This window comes from Lactuca sativa, chromosome 2, assembly GCF_002870075.4.
Source record: "Lactuca sativa cultivar Salinas chromosome 2, Lsat_Salinas_v11, whole genome shotgun sequence".
NCBI classification, from domain to species: Eukaryota; Viridiplantae; Streptophyta; class Magnoliopsida; order Asterales; family Asteraceae; genus Lactuca; species Lactuca sativa.
In genome coordinates, this window is record NC_056624.2 from 156483995 (window position 1) to 156505927 (window position 21933).

General features: G+C 36.7%; 1 protein-coding gene and 1 long non-coding RNA gene across 2 annotated transcripts; both read right to left on the minus strand.

The window, feature by feature from the left end:
- Window positions 1–6406: 6406 nt before the first annotated feature.
- LOC111883348 (putative pentatricopeptide repeat-containing protein At1g77010, mitochondrial) lies at window positions 6407–8673 on the minus strand. Its single transcript, XM_023879672.3, has one exon. The coding sequence runs from the start codon at window positions 8513–8515 to the stop codon at window positions 6464–6466; it is 2052 nt and encodes a 683-aa protein (XP_023735440.1). The 5' UTR covers window positions 8516–8673; the 3' UTR covers window positions 6407–6463.
- Window positions 8674–19776: 11103 nt separating this feature from the next.
- LOC111883421 (uncharacterized) lies at window positions 19777–20711 on the minus strand. The gene is made up of 2 exons (XR_002847417.3): window positions 20223–20711; window positions 19777–20139 (listed from the first exon to the last, which is right to left on the minus strand). It is a non-coding gene; the product is annotated as an uncharacterized LOC111883421 (long non-coding RNA).
- Window positions 20712–21933: the final 1222 nt, after the last annotated feature.

Here is a 21933-nt window from a genome sequence, read left to right on the forward strand (position 1 = left end):
TATCTAGATGAGAAATTCTTGTATTAACATTTTTTAGTTCTTTCTCATATGAGGATTGTGGTACTTTAAATGAAACGAAAACTGATTGTACCTTCTTGATCAGTTCATCAAGCTCGTTGAACTGCACGCTGAGCGGTTTGGCCGTAAAGCACATGTCCTGCTGCTCCTTCGGTTCATCGCTTCCTCCATCAGTGTTGTATCCCCTCATCTGAGATACATCAGACACCATCAAGCACCGTCCTCCACTACTTTCCTCCTTTGCCACACAAGCCTTTCCATGCGAAGGCTTCCTCACTTCATCGTCTTCTGAGTCGGTTGACCAAACTTCAACTCCACCGAACTCGTCATCAGCAACCGAACCCTGCACAATAAGAGCATTCATGGAAGGGTTAGTGGTAGATTTCTTCTTCCTCATCTCATCAAGCTTTTTCTGTAGCAAAGCTTCCTCATCCTTTTCTTCATCTTTTTCAGCCATCTTCTTAAGGACACAATCCTTAGCATAGTGATTCTTCCCTCCACAGTAGTAACAGCTTACTCCAGAATCACCATCTGCTTTCGGTTCCTTCTTGGGCTCTTCAACCTTCGGTTCATTATTAACCTTTTCTGAACTGTAACTCCCCTGCCAGTTTCGGTTTTTGTTGCTGGGGAATCTCTTCTTTATGAACCTCTTGGGGTTAGACACCATCATAGCATAATCCTCAGATGTGAGGTCATACTCCTCCAAGTTGAAGTCTTCATCCTCCATCACAGCTTTACTTTTTGACAGGAGGGCCAGAGAACCTAGGCTTGAAACAACATTCTTTTCCTGCAGCACAATCTTCTCCTGAGACTTGAGAATACCCACCAGTTTAGCCAAAGAATATGATTTAAATTGCTCATGGGCTTTGACTGTTGACACCACTGCTCTCCATTCTGACCTTAGACCATTTAAGAACGTAACCTTCTGCTCGATAAGCTTCCTTTCAATGTCATGTTTATTCATCCTGCTGAGAAGATGATTGAAGCGATCGAACGTCTGGGTCACGGTTTCTTCGGCTCCTTGCCTAAATTCTCCAAACTCAGATAAGAGCAAGGTTTGGATAGAATGTTCGAGATCCTCTTCTGTAGAGTACAGTTCGCGAAGTCTATCCCAAACTTCCTTTGCCGTCGTGCATGAGCTGACCAACCTGAAGGTGTCGGACTGAAGGGCGAATCTTATCAATCTTAACGTCTTGATATTACACTGGAATTTATCCTTTTCATCTTGTGCAATATCTTTGACATCCTTCAGCAGATCATTATACTCCTTTTGAGTTTTAACAATTCTTGACGTTGCAGAATGAGAAAAAGGTCCATTAATGATTGCTTCCCATATGAGGTATCCATTATCCTCGGATCCTATAACGTAGTCTTCAAAGTGATGCGCCCAGACTTCATAATCATGGGTATATAGGATTGGAATCTTCGTCGTCGAACCGATGCTGTTGGAAATATTGATAGGATTTTATTGCGATTCGTCCATTATGATCGAAAAAACCTGTTAAAAGATCAGACTTGTAATAACTCAGATTAGGGCAAAACAATAAATATCAAGATACGTCAATAATGAGATGACGGCTCAATAAATATTAGTAATTGCGGAAAAACCCTAATTGAAACCTTTTCACAGAAAAGATGTGTATCGATTACACAGCCTCCTGCTCTGATACCAATTGATGAGATTAATACTTAATCTTGAAGATCGATTAGATCTTAAACAGGTGAATAAATATTTAAACAGTAAGAACGAATGTAAAATAAAGAATAACTCAACGATGAATCAAACAGGTTGAATGATTATAAAATAACCCTCAGAAGAGCTCGATTAAGAACATCAACTGTAGAGGATTAGTAGGTTTACAAGAACAATCAAAGAAATCTGTAATTCTATCGTAATACTCTTAATCGTTAACCTAATTATGCATGCAAGCATATACTTATATAGTAAACAAAACAGGCTCTCGGTTGGACAGGCCCAAACCGGAGTACAAAATAATTGGACTAAAGCCGAGCCCAATGACGCAATCTTCAAACGAATCTTTAACCCAACAATTTTAGTGTCACCGTGTCATTTTATGTAACTAGAATTAACATGTGAGCTAAGGGGATTTATAATTTGTATTCTAATATAGGTACGGGTTTGTGTGGAGTACACGCATGTATAAGATCGAATTAGAAGTCGGTTCAACGATAAGTCGGGGGTCCAGGGAAGCACCCCTGGGTCCGAGGTTTTAAAAGGGGCAGCGCCCCTTTGGCGGGGTCTAGGGGAAACGCACCTAGCGGGGTCCAAGGGACAGAGCCTAAATCCTCATTAAATCCTTGAGGGTGATTATGGTAAAACTAACGAAACTCGTGAGTTTTGGTAACCCTAAATCCTCATTAAAATTCGGATTGCTCTGACTTGCTTCCAAAGCAACTCATGACGGCCCAACCCTAATGAAACCCTAATCTCATTGTTTATATAAACGGTTCTTCCTTCTCAAAGGAAAGACATAAAATTTAGCTCTCGTTCTATTCAAACTTTCACAGAATCTTTCTAGCAATTTGGCTAACGATTTCTGTGCCTAGTATCGTAAGTGTCCACTTGGATTATCCTATGCTGAATTTCTTGCAACCCAGGTAGAAATATCAGTTTGGAAAGTGTTCTTACAATCCAAGTTGGTATCTAGATCTCCACCACAAACCCTAAACTTTCTAACATATATGTGTTATAATTTTTTAGGATGTCATTTGTTTGGATTGCATTGCTCCATCTCATGGCTGATGTGATGAGCCATGGATTTGAAGGTGGTGACGAGCCACCACATCCGTTTCGTGGAGGTTTTGGTGATCACCAGATCGATGGTAATTAAAATTTATTCTAATTCTTTGTATTTCATATTGTATGTATATAAATAATTATCTAGACTAATATTTTTTTTATGTAGCAGTACCTCCAAAAAGAAGAGGCATGACAGTAAACAAAAAAATGTATAAGTTATTTCAAGAAAATGGAAAACTGCCTCTAAAGATAGTATTTGACAGAAATACTTACATGCCAATTGCGGAAGTGTATGAATGCTTCATTTGGGAGGCTGCGACCTATATGTGACGCGACATCGCTTTGGATAAGAACACATGAAAAGAAGTTCCTGAAGCCGAAAGGGATGACATGTTCTAGTATCTTTCGGTAAATTATTTATAAAATTGTATTTAATGTGCTTAATTTTGATTTATTTTAACTTCTTTATTTTTTTGTAGACAAGGTTTGATTTTGGGGCGATTTCAAATGATCCCATGGCTTCAACTTTTTGGGCTTCACTGAACAATCGAATATGTGTGCGGTATAGAGGCCACAAACATATTGCAAAAACTCATTTTACTGATTTTGAAGCGGATGTGGAGGCAGCAAGGGCTCAAGCCTCCGTTGGTATGGATCTGCAGTGTTGGAGTGATACTATTGACCACTTATTAACAGATAAGCATATAAAACGATCCAATGAAAACAAAGAATGTCGAAAGAAGCATGTAGTTAAGAATTGTGGAAGGACATGCAACTACGGTAGTACTTGTTTTAAGAATGTAAGTTACATTAATTTTTATCCAATTATAACATATTTTTTAATGTTTATTCAAGTATAACATATTTTGTAATCTTAAATAGAATTTGAATAAACTTGAAGCATTTCACCGTGGGTATGTGAATAAACAAGGGGAATTTGTTGATCCGTTAGTTGAAGACCAACATGTAAGTTTTTATTACTTAAAGTGAAGTAGATTGTGTTTTTCTGTTATTTTTGAAGTATATTGATAATTTTTGTGAAATACATAATGTTTTAGTTGGTGAGGTTACTTTACAGACTCAACACATAACTGAATCCGGAGGTGATCCTGACTCCATTGATTGGATCACAATATTTGAGAATGTGTTAGGTGCTCGAAAGGGGCATGTGAGAGGCATCGGGCCGAAACCTCCTTCTGCAGCGGGTACAAGTTCTCCATCCCAATGGCAGTCAAAGTCACAAGCACCGCAACCAACACATGTAAATATTAAACTCTTAAAAAATTTGGTTGCTTTGCTATATTGTTAAGAACTTGATGTATTTATAGTAATTTTTGGTAGTTTGGTACTTTTCTTATTTGTTAAGTAGTTACTTAATTTGCTATGAATTTGTAGTTTGGTAGTTTGGTAAATTGTTAAAGTTGATTTTATGGTTTGATAGTTTGTTAAATTGTCAACGACTTAATTCATTTGGTGGTTTGATAGTTTGTTAACATGTTAACAACTTAATGTGCTTGTGACTTGATTGTTAAGTAATAATAATTTGTTTTTTTTAGTTTGATATTTTAACTTATATACATATTTTGTAGGATATTGATGTTAACGCTTTTCTTCAAAACCTGACGTTTGTGACGACAATTGGAGATATTATCCGCCCGTTTAAGAACCAAGTCGACAACGAGGAAAACAACGATTGGGAAGACGAAGACGCCTAATATTTTATGTTTTATGTTATGGACGATATTACTTTGGATTTATTAGATATATAGTTTGTGGATATTATATTTGATGTTTATTTTGGATTTATTAGATATTTTATGTAATGTGGTATATTTGATATTTTACGTAATGTGGTATGTACTGTTTTATGTTATTTGATGTTTTATTTAATGTGGTATGTATTGATTTCTGTATTGTTATAAAATCTGCATTTTATAATATATAAAATAATATAATATAAAAATTGTTAAAAAAAAGCATTAGGGGCGATATCATTTGCGACGACATGCGCCAATTACGTTGACGCCTGCCTCCAGGAAGCCTTGCCGGAAAAAAATATGGCGGGTGGCCGGAATACCAATGTAGATGAAAATTTGGGAAGTTGATTTTGGTTGGAAAGAATATTTGATTCGTAAATGAAAAAAAAAACATATTTAATTGATTTTTCTCAATAACAACGTAGTTTTACAAGTTCCACATCTAGTGTTAAATACCCAACAACCACATATTATATATATAAGACTCTAATTTTTGGGTTTAGCCATTAGAGTTTAGGTATTCTTTATATATTCTTATGTAACTGTCTTTTGAGTATAAAACAATCTATTATCTTGCATGGTATCAGAGCTTTAGGTTAAAACCTTACTTATGACCACAATTGTAGCTACTGCCCTCCACCTCCAACGACCTTCTCTAATAGTCATCGGAGGTGCCATTATTATATATTTTCCATATTTTTTCGATTCTTCTTTTCTTCGTCTAAATAATAAAACAACCGCTGTCACAAAACCAGAGCCCTTTCATTGACTTCTTCTATTGTCTCGTCTACTTCTTCTTACTGCCTCCTTCTTGCCTCCCCGCCTTCTGCCTCCTCCTCGGCTAACCACTTCTTCTGTTCTCTTTTCTGATGCATCCCTTTCTGATGTTGATGTCGCCTCTCTCTGAAATCACCTTCTCCATCGGGCAGTCTCTCCTCTACACTTATCTCTTTCTCTATCAACATTGCAGTCGTCGATCTTGTCGGAATTGGCTCTGTTCGCCACAACTCGAGCTCTCTTTCTTTCTCATTGCCTTTCTCCGGACTCATCTACCGCCAATTGCATGATTGTCATCATCGTCACTGCTCTTCTCTTCTTCTACAACAAAATCGCCTCTAGCTATCGATTTTTCTCTCTTTTTCTCTGACAGGTAGTCGATGTTAACCACCATCGTTACAGCCTTGCCACCGCCGCTGCTGCTATATTCATCTAGTTTTTATGCTTTGTTTTTTTTTCCAGTTTAATCTTTTCATCCCAATCAAACTGCACGGGGGGGGGGGGGGGGGGGGGGGGGGGGGGGGTAGTGATTAAGGTTTAGGCCAAAGCCCTTTATGGTTTAGCCATTAAGGTTTAAGTATTCTCTATATATTCCTGTATAATTATATTTTGAGTATAAAACAATCTATTATCTTACAGATTTATTATATATGTTTGTTTTACAAAATAAGATAATTAGATCAAATTAATTTTGAACTAAGACTATTTTTATTACAAAAGTAAAATAATATAATTAAGGTGAAATTATGATGTGAACCGATGTATAAAAGTTAGAAATTATAATAACATAATGAAATTTTATGTTTTAAAGATAATATGGCATGAAATCCTCAAATGCTAGCTCAATTTTAGAAAAATAATAATAATCATAATAATAATAATAATATGAAGTTACTAATAAAAAAAATATAGCAACAGAATCAGATTTTACCTTTCGAGACCACGGATGCCAACAATAAATGCGTAAGGGAAGTGTAATAGAACTTCAGTCTAAAGTTTAATTAACTTCTAAATTTTCTATCTATACACGTTCTAATTAATTTTATAACAAGTAAAATTATCCTAAAATCGTTATTTAACTACCAAAATCAGATCACTTCCAACTTTATGTTTTATTTTTCAAACTATTTTACAATCTAACAAACAACAACTATACCCAACTTGTACCGGGTAGTTTCTGTATTCTCTGAGCTGTCATTAACTTTCTAAGTTGTTCGGATCCGACCCATTCCCCACAACCCGCAAAAATGCTTGCAAGTTGTACATATCCATCTGGATTCTTCGGATCCATTTCAATCATTTTCTCTGCAACTTTCTTCCCTAAAATTCTATCTCCATGAGCTACACATCCTCTTAATATCGCTGACCACATGCTTACATCATCCTTAAATTCAGGTAATGACACTACCAAATTCATGGCTTCCTCAAGTCGCCCAACACGTGCTAAAAGATCTATCATGCATGAATAATGTTCAACTCCTCGATCAATACAATACTCGTTTTTCATTGCATAAAACCATTTCAAACCCTCCTCATATAACCCACAATGATCACATGCGGATAATACTGCAGTGAATGTAATATCCGTAGGCAAAATCCCCGTTGCTTTTCTCATATCATTAAACAAATCCAATGCTTCAATTCCATAACCATTTGTAGCATAACCCATCAACATTGAATTCCATGAAGCTTCATCAACATCACATGATTCTTTTTCCACCATTTCGTCGAATAGTTTTCTACCATTATCAACATCTCCACATTTGCAATAAAAATCCACAAGTGAAGTAGACACGATTTTATCATATTCAAGTCCAACAACGATAGCTCGCGAAAATAATTGTTGGCCGAGTTCAAGAAACGAAATGGTCCCACATGTGCTAATCACACTCGCGAGGCTAAATTTGTCGATTTTAAAACCTTTTGTATTTAATTCCCGAAAATATTTAAGTGCTTCACTTGGGTAACCATTTTGAGTTAATCCCGATATCATTGAGTTCCAAGAGATTAAAGTTTTAGACTTTATGCTATGAAAAACTTGTTTAGCATCTTCGATTCTTCCACAAGAAAAATAAATAGAAATCATCGAATTCAACAACACTGTGTCGTATGTGTTTATATTTATCTCGTTAAATAAGTTACAAGCGCTATTAGGCCTTCCACATTTTGCGTAAGTGTTGATAAGAACAGATGTGACTATAAGATCATGAATTACTCCAAATTTACAAACATGAGCATGAACTTGTGTTGCATACATAATATCACATGAGGCACTTAAAACACTAGCGATAGTGGATGCGTCTTCTTTTGTTCCATTTCTCCTCATTTCAACAAAGAGTACACGTGCTTCTGTTGCCATGTTATTGGAAATGTATCCTGAAATCAAAGAGTTCCATAAAGCAACACAAGGGGGTTTGTCTTTCTTCATTGAAAATATTCTTTTGGCTTCCGAAAGTTTATTGGTATTGGAGTATGCAGAGATCAAAGACGAGAGAGAAAAATCATCAGGGTATGGTAGATTGTGGAGCATTAAGCTTGCAGTATCAAGATCACCACATTTTCCATACATGTTCACAATTGAACTTCCTAAAACTGGATCGATCTCCACCCCATTAACAACTATAAAGCCATGGATTATCTTTCCCAATCTAAGAGCTAACAAATCAGTACACGCACCAATAACTGTAGCCAAAACATATATATCCACATCACAAACTGATTTCAAATCTTTAAACAGACTAATTGCTTCAGCAGATTGCCCGTTTTTAGCATACCCATGAATCATTGAATTCAAAGTTACCCCATTTTTCACTGGCATTTCATCGAACAGCTTTCTTGCGAGATTCAAATTACCCGCCTTAACAGACCCTGAAATAATCATGTTCCAAGAGAAAGTATTTTTGTGGGGCATTGCGTAAAACAAATGTAAAGACTCTTTGGTATTTCGTGATTTGACATAGCCTTCGATCATGGAGTTCCAGGTGAAGCAATTTCTTTGTGGCATTTCGTCGAACACTTTCCGAGCATCATCCAAATAGTCACACCGAACGTACATCTGAAGGAGACGGTTAGCCAAAGTAATTGAGGAAGGAAAGACACCCCTTTTAAGAAACAAGAGGTGTAAGGGTTTCCCTTGTTTGTTCAACAGATGGGAAGTGATGGTTTGTAACAAACGGGGACACGTCTGCAAAGCAAGATCCATTTGGTAAGAGTTAACACAACTGTGAAGGCATGTGGGTTGTTGCGCCTAAAGAACCTTTGACCAACATAGGCTGTCGGGATTTTGGGAGAACATGTGGATTTCTACGTTTTATCAGAAAGGTAAAAGTGATGAGATAAAGTTGGTGTGTGTATTTTTTTTTTCTCTACAATTTCATCGTTCTTTAAACTTTCTTGTTTATCATTCGTAGTATATACATAAATTGATTTTTTTCGTTAATTTATATAAAAATTTATATGTTTATTTTTATTTATGTGTCGGTATAAATTCAAAATGTTCAAAATTCCGATGTAAATTTAGAACTTTCGTTACTTGTTTTTTACATTTTGATTTTTTTTCATACTTATTATTATATATGAGTCGGATCATATATAATATAATTTTTATTATTTGAACTTTCATTCGTTAACTATAAAACAAAATTCTTACTTATTTATTTTTATTATTGACTTTAAAAAATATTAATTACTTATTTTTATGTATGTGTGGTATAATTTGAGTTTCTTTAGGAGGTATTTAGCACCTATAATTTGGTCGTGAGAGCTGCTAGTTGTGGTCGACGCGACATTGATCTGAGTTTTTAGTTAGCTTTGTGAGTCAAGTGAGTTTTCCTTACTGTACTTGTGGGTCTAAGACACCAATGTCAGCCCATTAGGTTATATATCTTGGTATATAAGATGGTGCTATGTTGGTTATATATTAAAGTGGTAGATCTGTATGATTACCTTTATGTTCTGGTTATTGGTCATTGTTTGCATATGTCAGCATGTTACTGATTCGTTGGGTTGAGGCAGTATTGCTTTGTGTTGTAGGCTAACAAACTCGTGAGCGGTTTGGCGTTATGTTGTAGGCTCGAGAGCGGTCCAACTATTGTAGGCCTTGCGAAGCGGGCCAGTAGACTGTAGGTTCGGTAGAGCAGTCCAGCTACTGTAAGCCTTGTGAGACGTGTCAGTAGATTGTAGGCTCGGTAGAGTGGTCCAAGCATCCTGTAGGCCTTGCGAGGCGGTCCAGGCAAACTGTAGGCTCGCATGTACGCATGCATTGTATATGTTTTGTGTGTGGGGTATTTTTGGGGAACTCGATAAGCTTCGTGCTTATAGTTTGATTTCATGGTTTCAGGTACATCGGATAATTAGGGCAAGGCGAAGGCGTGATCATACACATCCTCCTGCTGATATTTGTTTTTGAGGGATCTTGATACTCTGATTTTATGGTTATGATTTAGAAAAAGTGTTTTGTATAACTTATGGTTTATAAAAATTGTTTTGAAAAAAAATTACTATGGTTTTTGGGATGTTACACAAAGTCAAAGTCAACAGACCATAATGTTAACCAATGACCCTCATGTCGTGACCAACCCTTGGTCATGTCGTGAGAGCTCACTCGACCTAATTTCAACTCGATGATCCAAATCGGTCACAGATATCTCACTGGACTGACCTCACGATGTGAGCATCACTCAGTCACATCGTGAGCCTAAAATATTCAGCAATTTATGAGCTTTTTCATGGACACTTCGTGACACACCTTGTGTCACTTCGTGACTATAGTCTGATGCATAAATCCAAAGATTTAAACCCTTAATCCATTAAGCCTTTTACTCTAACTTTACCAGAAGCTAAAGGGGACTACAAAGGTCCATAAAAATGATTACTTGATGGACATGCATGCCTCATGAATGTCCTTCATCCATTCTAGGTCAAACATGAAGATATTGCACCAAAATTCATATGCATGAACCTAATCCTCAACCATCTCCTAGATCTAAACAATTTTATACTCAAGGGACCCATAGAAAGCATAAAGTTGCCAACTTTATGTGTTCCTTCCATTCAAACTTGCTTAAAGATGAAAAACATTGGATAATAACTTAGATCTAACCACTATAAGTAATAACGTTTGAGCCTTTGACACTTACAAAGGTACAAAAACAATATGATATAATGATGATGTTGTTTAAGACAATAATGTCTCCTAAAGCCTACTTGTCTCCCATACCTTTAAATCATGGTTTCTTTCCCTTTAAATAATCAAAAACCCATCACTTACATACATGCAAGCATGCTCACGGTTTTTGTAACAAACCGTTATTTCAAACCTATGTAATAGTGTAGGTCAATTTGTACTTCTTTTTAAATTAATAAAGAGAAATTTTGGCATACTGTGTATATTTACATAATTGAACCTCAAAAATAAATTATTAAATAATCTCAATTGGGATGAACCAAGTGATAGAGATTGTAACAAGGTTTCCAAAAATATAAAGAACACTAAAATCCGAGTTATAACGAAGAAGTTATGATCAATCGAAAATTCGCGACAAAACCAGTAAAACATTGTTCAGTGTAAAAACTAAATTTTTTATAAAAGGATTTTTAGCCTTAACAATCTAAATGAAAGTTGTAGTTTATGTTAAAACGAGAACTTTCATAAAAGGAACGCCAAAATCTGACTTAGTATGAGGAAGTTATGATTTTTCTAAGTTTCAGTATAGCAGTGTACAGCTAAAAACTCGAAATAAAGATTGAGTGGTTTTTAGCCAACACAACCTAAACGAGAATTGAAGTTCACGTCATTAGTAGTACAACGGTAAAAAGACAGACAAAAACGGACGTCGGATGAAGAAGTTATGAATTTTTAACGGATTTTCCTGTCGCGGTCTGTTAAAAATAATAATATTAAAAATAAATTCAAAATTAGCCGACGAAGTCTAAAAGAAAGTCGTAAAGTATAATTTTACGTACGCGTGCATATAAAGAACGTCAAAAATGGAGTTCGTATGCAAAAGTTATGAATTTTACAAGTTTTTGGCACAAAAATAAAGAAAAATATAAAAACCGGGAAATTTCGCATGAACAATAACTGCCACGTCACCCTCGCATGTGAGCCTCCACGTGGCGTCTTCTGATTGGACCGTAGCCTCGCGTGTCGCCTCCTGATTTGACCAACTCCGCGGACCAATCCCACTCGGACAACCTCGCATGAGACACACCAGACCTCACCCTCGCACGCCCCTCGAATGCCCCCTTCGCACGTGTCTTCTTCCCATTGGACCGAGGTCTGGTCCAATCCGAGCCTACCACCTCCGAACCGAAGTTGCCTCCCTTCGCAAGCTTTCAGCCTCGCATTGCCTCGCATAAGCCTCGGATCTGAGGCTTCGGCCTATATAAAGCATGCGAGGGTTCCGAATTTTTTTACACTTTTCACCCTAAATTTCACCCTCTTTCATATTTTCCACTTCCATAAGCTCATATACAACCCCTAAAGCCCCGGTATCAAGACTCGAGCCCGAAGTAAGCTGCGAAGCCCCGAGATTCCCGAGAAGTAACCTCTCTCCTGTCAAAACTCTGACCGATTTGAGCCGGTTTCTCGACAAATAAACTATTTTTCGTGAAACGAAACTCTATCCGATTCACCATCTATCAAGTGAGTTCATAGCCCCGTATTTTCATAATTTCTATTGTTTTAAGGGGGGGGGGGGGAAATACAAGTATAACACAATAACTTTGTGTTATTAATAAATGATTTCAAATCACGATAAAACGATTTTAAAGCATCAAAAATACTCCAAATATTGAACTCTTTTATAAACTTATATTTTTCCCAAATATTCATATATATATATATATATATATATATATATATATATATATATATATATATATATATATATATATATATATATATATATATATATATAAGATTTAAAAGGCTTAGGACTAATAACTCATTCTAGGTCCTTTTCCTTGTTTGGATTTGGACTTATAGTATCGGTTATTTGTCCGAATGTCGTTTAAATTTTACTTATATATATAAAATTGTATATGTATATAAATATAAAAGTTATTTCATTAGTTTAATTACCCTTTGTAACATGTTGAACAAAGGATTACATCCAAAAATAGTTATTTACCAATTCATAAAGTACATATAAGTTATAATAGGTATAATTTATGATACATAGAACAATAATTCATGAAAAATCAAGAAAATTTAAACTTTTCAATAAATTCCTCAATCCATCATTGTTTACAAAAAAAGTTTTCAAAATATGTTTATTATTAGAGTTTTCCGAAAATCATAAAACAAAACATGAGGAGGTGCACGATCATGCATTTGTCTTCCTGCGATCATCTGAAGTACCTGAAACATAACCTAAAACTATAAGCACAATGTTTAGTGAGTTTGCCCAAAATATCAAAACAACACAAAACCAGAATAATAACAACAAAAAACATGCATACAGAGCTTTCAGTCTGCCTGGAACACCCCACCAGACTACAGTTTACCTGGACCGCTCACAGAACCTTCAGCATGACTGGTACGCTACATCGAGCCTTCGGCCTATCTGGACCGTTCTCCGGGCCTTCGGCCTGACACGTATTCCCCACTGGCCTTCAGTCTATACGAGCCATCGTGGGTCTGTTGGCCTTCAGCACAAAGAAGGACTGTCTCAACCCAACCACACACACACACACACCATGTCGACACACACATATAACAAACAAGCATACAAATAACCAGCCAATAACAAGCAGACAGATCCTACAGATCATTAAGCATAGCATCATCCTATCTACCAGGATACAGATCTAACTGATCACTACAATACTCGATCATATGATAATCAGGATAACCATCCAAAGGGTCGGCCTTGGTGCCTTCAACCAGTATGTACAGTGAGGAAAACGCACCTCACACTGTTGAATCACACTGAAAGTCTCTGGCTGTTGGCTCACTAAAATCCCCGAGCTATCACAACAAAATAATCATCTAATTAATAATTGGATTACAATCCTTGACTAATAATCCATTCTTAGGGTAATTAGCCACTTTACCCTTTCCCTATTTGGGCTAAGACCCATGCCCAAATCTCGATCCAAAAAGGGCAAAAAATAAATAATCACTCAAGGCCCATAATAGGCCTAATTTTCCAAATTGGGCCCAAACTCTTTATTGGGCCTTATCCTAAGGTCCAACTCTTCACTTAGCCCAACACACTCATACTCTGATAGTCCAATAAGGGCCCAAGCATTCAAGCCCAAAGGTGGCCCAAAACTTGAAGCCTTAACTCTTAAACCCAACAGACTGAGTATGCAGGGCGTACCCAACTATACGCCCAACGTACTCCGCATTGACCCGGAATCGCGTCACTAACCACCTACGCCCAACGTACGCCTTGGTATGACCAACATACATAGTGCCCATGTAAGACTTACATTAAGAGCTTATCCCATTCAGTCTAACTTTCAAATGCAGATCTAAAGAGGTGTTCCAAACTGTAAAGTTTTTAAATTTATGGTTATGCATGTCTTAATAAGGCCCAACACCAATATTCTAGCTTATCTTAACCACTAAAGACCTCTACAACTAGCATGCATGCACCAAATGAGCTGTGACAGCCCAAAATTTCCATTCAAATCAAACCATTTCAATCCAATAGAAGTAGAGCAGTTACAGTGAAAATTCAGACTTATGGTATAAGTTTGGCAGTTTTCAGGGTTTTACACCTAAAGAGATATTAGGAGAGTGGATGCACTAGGATTTTGTGCAACACTGTAATTCCATTACTCTAGGTCATTAGAATCCATTCCGAGAATAGAAATATTTTCTGCCAAAAATCTCAGGACTATAAATAGAATTCTGAACCAAATTGGTTCATTAGTTGAATTCCAATTAGAGAAAAGCCAATTTCTCTCTCACGGATCTTCGGGTTTTCATCCCAGATTGTGAGTCTACTTTCCTAGATGTGTTTTAATACTTGTTATATGCTTAATAACATTATTTACATGTCCAAAATACAAGATCCGGGAGCTTACGGCCCAAGAACGTTCTTGGGGTGTAAACTCCAAATCAAGGCCTAAAAGTTATCTAGTCCCATTTCCTTGTTAGGCAACTAGTTAGGGACTTTATGTATGAACATTAGAGGCTAGAAATCAATCAAAACCATATAGTTTTAGGAGTTTACGGCCAAGGATATGCTCTTGGGTCGTAAACCCCTTTTTCAAGGGCTAAGAGTGCCCTAATCACCCCCAAAGGCTTGGACTCTATTATAGACAAATACCCTAATGTGTTTAGGACCTAGAAAACATAAGAAAAGCACAAGTATTGAAGAGTTTACGGCCAAGAGTGGTTCTTGGGCCGTAAACTCCCATAAAGGGGTCAAAGGACACCCTAAACACTTCCTTAAGCCAAGAGACAATTTGGGCATGTACCTAGATGAGTTATGGACTAGCTAAAACATTTAGAACCCCATGTGTGAGGGATTTTACGGCCCAAAAGTTTCCAAGGCCGTAAACTCCATAAAATGGTACCAAATGGTGCCATAAACCCTCCTAAAGCCAAGTACTAAAGCCTAGAATTGTTCCTAGTTATTATAGAGACTTGAAAGCACCATAAGAACCCTCCCAAGGGAGTTTACGGCCGTAAACTCCAAGGGAAAAGGGTCTTTGGGCCGTAAACTCCCAAAGGAGTCAATATGGTGCCCAAACACTTGTATAAGCCTTGAATCATTTCCCACTAGAGTTGTAGTAATTCTAAGCACCATTTCAAGCCTTGGTTGGGAGTTTACGGCCAGGAGCTTACTCCCCTGGGCCGTAAACTCCAATGAATATGGTCATTAGACCTTAAACTCACAATAGGGGCATTGCACTCCTTTGTTGCAACCCTTTAGCCTCCTAGCACTTGACCAAAAGTGTTTTTTTCCTCGCGCTTAAATGTTATTACTTGTATAATTAGTGTTTTAATCACTAATTATTTATATACATATGTTTATATATGTAATTAGGATCATTGTGTGTGTCTAAGTCTTCACTTGACACCAAGCACTTGCCCGGTCCTTCCTTCCAATAACAGTCCGTTCAATTCTAGTCACATACTGCAGGTGAGTTCATACCCCTTAACTAATGTTTTAAACTATTATTAGATGTTTTATGGGGGGATACAAGTAGAATCATGCTTATTATGTCAATCACAAGTGATTTGTAAGTAGGATTATATTTACTTACTACATCAATCACATGTGATTAATATACTGCATTCAAATGATTTGGCTACTCATTAGCCGTTTTACCAAACAGTTTCCTTCAAATGACTTTTATAAACATTTTATATGTTTTAAACTCCTTATTACATTGTACATCTTACTCCGTACTTTACCTATCAAACTTATGCCTTCAAATTGTTTTATAGATTGACATCAAGTCGATCCTATCTTAAAATAAATATTTATGTTTCAAATGTCTTACAAAACTTATTTATGCTTTTATATTATAAATTGCATGCCTCTATATGTATACTTATATAAGAAATGTTTAAAAGACCTAGGAAGGCTATCCACCCTATTTCCTTTTCGCGCCTTGAGATGTGGTCTGGTGGGATATCGGGTAATCGTCCGAAAGTCATTTAAATATTAGTTATATATCATGTGTACATATATCGTCAAAAAGGTCCTTCCAGTTCAACACATGCCCTTGGGTAGCAAGGGTATACATCCATGTCCATACTTACCAGATAGATTACTAGTAAACTACCATATGGGTAGTTTAGGAAGATACTAGAACAATTACTAGAACACGATATCATACAAATGAGTCAGTTCATTCATGAGTCAATACCTTCTAGTACATTACTATACTTGCTAGATAGAGAGAACACACATTACAACTAGCACACGTAGAACATTACAATACATTACTATACTTGCTAGATAGAGAGAACACACATTACAGCTAGCACACGTAGAACATTACAGTACATTACTATACTTGCTAGATAGAGAGAACACACATTACAGCTAGCACACGTAGAACATTACAATACATTACTATACTTGCTAGATAGAGAGAACACACATTACAGCTAGCACAAGTAGAACCTTACAGTACTCTACTATATTATTACATGATCACACTTATAGGAGTACTTTTACATAGATATATCAGAAGGAGTCCTATTACATTTTATATGTATTGAATCTGTTATCAAATCCTCATTCTTACCTTTACCTTGTGATACAATCACATATTTGACGAGATAGAATGGATTTAATATCCTAGTACCAAAGGATACGATTGTGGGATTGACCATTCCTAGAATCTCTGTTAGCTACAGAGGTAAAAGCACATCCACGGATGTCAACGGTTGGTACCATTACAGGTATACTTTAAGGGATTAACTATTCCTATACCCAACTGTTAGCAACAGAGGTAAGAGTACATCTACGGATGTCTTAAAGTTAACAATGTTAGTTACCTTAGTACCAAAGGGTAATATTCAGGTTAGTTATATTATTACCTTTATTTTGTGACTCATTCACATAACCAATGAGGTGAATTATATTTAGGTATCCTAGTACCAAAGGATACAATTTCTTATAATAATAATAATAGTAACACAGCTAGGTCTTGGTAGAAGATTACATTGAGAACAGTTAAGTCTTGGTAGAAGACTCCTTTTGTTACTAATAGGAATCATAGGGATTTCTAGGGTTTTTCAAACATTTACAGTTGATCTACAAACATTTTCATACTTATACGAGCTTTCTTTCAAAACAATGTCAAGTCTTAAAAATTATAAGTTTTACAAATTAAGACACATTAATACTTATGATCTCACCAGCTTCAAAGCTGATACTCGCTTTCAAAATTACTTGTATCCTCAGGTCATCATAGACAGGTACCGATGCAAGGAGAAAGGAAGATGGAGCTTGTTCAAGACTTATCTTTCATTTTGATTTATGCTATAGTGTTTATCAAAATTTGACAGAACATATTTGTATAATAATTATATTATTAATGCAATGGATGATGTTGTTGCTTGTTTACTACTGTACATTGTTGTTGATATTATACATGACGTCCTCCGCCCCAGAACGTTTCCGCCGTTCCTGGTTTTGGGGTGTGACATGAGCCAAGATAGCATTTTTATGACTTATTGCACCTTATTTCTTCAGAAAGGATGGATCCTTTGGTCTTAGAGTAGCTCATACTCATTAACACCGAAAAGAGGGACTAAGAACACATAATTCCTCATGGCAAGATCTATAAGAAAACAATGCAAGATTAAAGCTTTATACCTTCTGGAGCTTCTCGAGAAGGTAAGAATCCCAGATCTACAAGTTGCTCCCTCATCAAGGCTTCTCCAAGAATCTTCTTCTTCCTCTAACACACCAAGAACACACCAAAAAGCACACACTTGAGCTCCAAAATGCACACTCAAAGATTAGGATTCGCAAAAAGATCCGAAGGGAGTGGAGGCTGAAAGGTGGAAAGGAAATGAGCCAATATGATGCTTAAATACCCATCAAACCCTAAAATTTAGGGTTTTCCTCTAGACATGAGTACACCCAGCGTACACACATGTACGCTTAGCATACTCCTCCAACTCATATTACAAAAATGTCACTAGGGCTTCAAGGCATAATTCTTAGACTTAGCGATCAAATTGACTTATAATTTATAACCAAGGGATGAATTTGATAATACCTGAAAACCAGTGTGCTACAACTCTCCCCCACTTTAACTAGACTTCATCCTCGAAGTATGTTGCATAGAACAAATCTGGATAATACTCTTAGTCTCTTACATCTCAGCCTCCGACTCCCAGGTCCACTCGAAGCCCCTCCGGTGCTACCATCGTACCTTTACTAAAGGTACTTCCTTGTTACGCAAAACCTTTACCTTCCTTTCCAGAATAGCTACTGGCATCTCAACATAGTTCATGCGCTCATCAACCTGAATATCATCCAAAGAAACTACTGCATCCTCATCCAATACGTACTTTCGTAGCTGCTGAACATGGAAAGTGTTGTGACTCTACCTGAGCTCCTTAAGAAGATTCAATCTGTAAGCAACCTTGCAAAACCTGGAAATAACTCGGAATGGAGCAATATAACAGAGACCCAATTTCCCCCTATTCCTGAAACGAGTAACACCTTTCCAAGGTGCAACTTTCAGTAACACCATGTCACCGACATGAAATCCCAACTCAGATCGGCGCCATTCGACATAGCTCTTCTACCGACTCTGAGCGGTCTGCAATCTTTGCCTGATCTACTGAATCATCTTCGTAGTCTAAAGGACCACCTCGGTCTGCCCCATAACCTTGTGACCAACCTTGCCCCAGAAAATCGGGGTACAACATCTCCACCCATACAAGAGCGAAAAAGGCGGAGCACCAATGCTGGAGTGAAAATTGTTGTTGTAGGAGAACTACGCAAGAGGTAGGTAAGAGTCCCAACTCCCACCAAAATCGATGACACAAGCCCGTAACATATCCTCAAGGGTCTGTATCGTCCACACACTCTGGTCGCCAGTCTACGGACGATAAGTTGTGCTGAAGTGAAACCTCATGCCCAGTTCCTTATGGAACTTCTGCCAAAGAGGGGACGTGAACCGAACATCACAGTCTGAAACAATGGAGACCGGAACCCCATGGCGAGCAACGATCTCGCGAATATACACATCCGTCAACTCCCTGACAACCGGGACCTCTGATACTAAAACCTGATCCCCAACACACGTATCCACCACATAAGCCAAATAACCCACACACCGTGCTGAATATATTGTCGAGCTTTGGTTGCAGAGCAAAACCCTGAACCCATCCTGGTGCTCTCTCCATAAATAACCAATTCTCCCCCACTTGGGCACAAGATTCGAGGTATACATCATGATAAATAAATATATATATAAAAATATATTATAGTTATTATTGTGAAAAATGTTTAAAAGATATATAATGACAAGGCCATTATATATGTATATATATTTTTGGTCCATATGCGACTTCAAAAGATCTAAATTAGTCATATAATCACAGTGTATATAAGTTATATAATAAAAATTATATACCAACACTAAATATATATAAATTTATACATATGACATGCAACATTTTCAAATACCAATTAATAGTATATATAACAAATTTGGACACTTATTATGTATAAATCTTCAATTCTTCACATATCTCATCAACATACGTTATATATGTGTCAATTTATAAGTTAACAACCAAGATTTAAAAAATTAATAAATTTTACATTTCTAACATATGGATTTCAATTAATATTCATATTACACAAATTTAGGTAACAAACTCATAACAAATGAAAATAGATTGCATTTATCAAGAAAATAGTTTGTAAAAATCTTAAATATACATGTGTATACAAGAAGAAAACACCAAAAATACATACCACGTCAAACAAATACATACCCAATTAAATTAATACATCAATACACATAAAATACATACTTAATGAGCTAATAGAATCTTTACAAGATTAACCAAAAATACACCAAATTTGACATTGACATCCAAGGTAATAATTTCTTCCAAGTTTCATTTTATACAAAGAAACACTCAAAAGGGAAATGAATTCTTGCACTCCACTATTTTCTTTCCTTCCCACGTTTTTCTTTCACCTGTACTGCAGCTCATACACCGTGTGGTATTGCTTCTACTTATCAACTACTGATTCACAAACAATCAAACAACACTTAAACTCTTACATGCATCTTCATTCCAAGCCAAGAACAAATGTATTCTTCCTTCCCATCAAATTCACAGCAGAAAAACCATTGAATCCATCCTCTCTTCCCCTGTCACAAACAAACCCAAACATCCATTTGGTTTCTTACATCGATATCTGTAAAAAACGAACCAAAAAAACCGGAACCCTGACCTGTGTTGATAGTTGCTACCTTTCCCGAATCAACAAACAGCCATGATCGAACTCCCCTCCACCACCCATACGACTGAAAACTCGAAACCACCAGTCTCAACTAGCCTCATCGCAGCACCACCGAGACCGACGACCGAACCCTCGCACCCTCCTCTTCCCCTCCTGTCAAGCAAACCCACCGAACACCCCGTCATCGTCGCTGCTGTTGCTCGCGACGCCTCCCAGACCCCCTTCGGATCTCTTTCCCCTCCGCAACTACTTCCAAGACAGAAGACGAGCAGCCCCGCTGATTCCTCACTTCCTTCTCGTCCGAGGTCACAGCCGCCTCGCTGCTTCGATCCTTCTCCTTCTTCAGTATAGTTGAACCCCGGAGGCCATCACCGATTACGAGTCGAGCGACGAACCTTCGTGCTCCCTTTCGACCCATCAATTGTTCGTTCACGTTTTCCATTCATCTGTGTTCTTCGTGTCGACTGCTTCAATTGTAGCTTTCCATTTCTTTTGCCCGATCAAACAAAGAAACGGGGGCTTAAAAGCCCTAATTTAATTTACCTTGTGAAAGGACCAAAATACCCCCACTATTAGATCTTTATTCAAAATCAGTCCTAATCCCCATATAATAATTCCATTTATTCAAAAACATTTATCAGTCAAAACGGTCCCATTTATTCAAGAAGTTACATACCAGCCCCTATACATTGTTCAAGTTACAAAATCGGTCCCTCCTTGAATTATTTTAACCAAATCAGTCGTATTTTGGTTAACTAAATTACCAAACAACCCCCAATAGTTTGTATTTGTTACCATTGCCTATATAGTTTGTTTATACAAATATATTATCATTTATGCAAAAATAAAATCAATCTAGTTTATAAAAATGTTATTTAAAAATTTAACATATTGTTACAAATAAATAGTATAAACTTTTCGTATGCATATTATGAATTTTTTATCGTGAAATAACTAGTCCACATGACAAATACAATTTTTATGTGACATTGTATATTATGACAAGCACGCTATAACACTTTGCAGTATTTCAAGGATTCAAGCTATTACTATGCATGTTTAATTATATGATTAAATACACAATGTTTATACACATACATATGTTCATTAATTTGAAACATTCATTTTATAAAAGCGAGCACATTACATTTTTACATACATGTCAAACATAATCGACTTTTATATACCGTATACAATGATATTCATTATGCGTAGTGACTTAATCACAATTAAGTTAGGGCTGAGAGTTATTCACAAACTTTTTTAGTTAAGGGATTTTTAGTGAGACGATATTCATTAGTTGGGTTTAAACACTTACCATACCCACACTACTGTAACCGTTAATCTTCGGAGCGAGATATATATGTATAGATCTATATGGGGTTGACATCCCCACCTGCAGTTGCTAGCTACAACTCTAGACCGATCAATCAAAGCGGTTGATAGGTGTCTACAATTGTTACCATAACGTCCAATGAAACGTTGTAGGGGTACACTCAAGTCACATAGCTCGGTTATAGGACTCGCTATAAACATTAACTAGAATATATATCTCTCTCTCACTACCAACCATGGGCTTGGTTGCTTATAAAACTATTTTAAGTACGGAATTACTTATGTAACATAATAGTTTGGCTTTCAAGGATATATAAATATTTATTACAAACATAGTTCTAAGTATGAATTTAATGATACAAAAGAT

Coding starts and splice junctions, on each gene's coding strand:
- LOC111883348 (XM_023879672.3), bottom strand. CDS start 8,515: ATGGATCTTGCTTTGCAGACGTGTCCCCGTTTGTTACAAACCATCACT.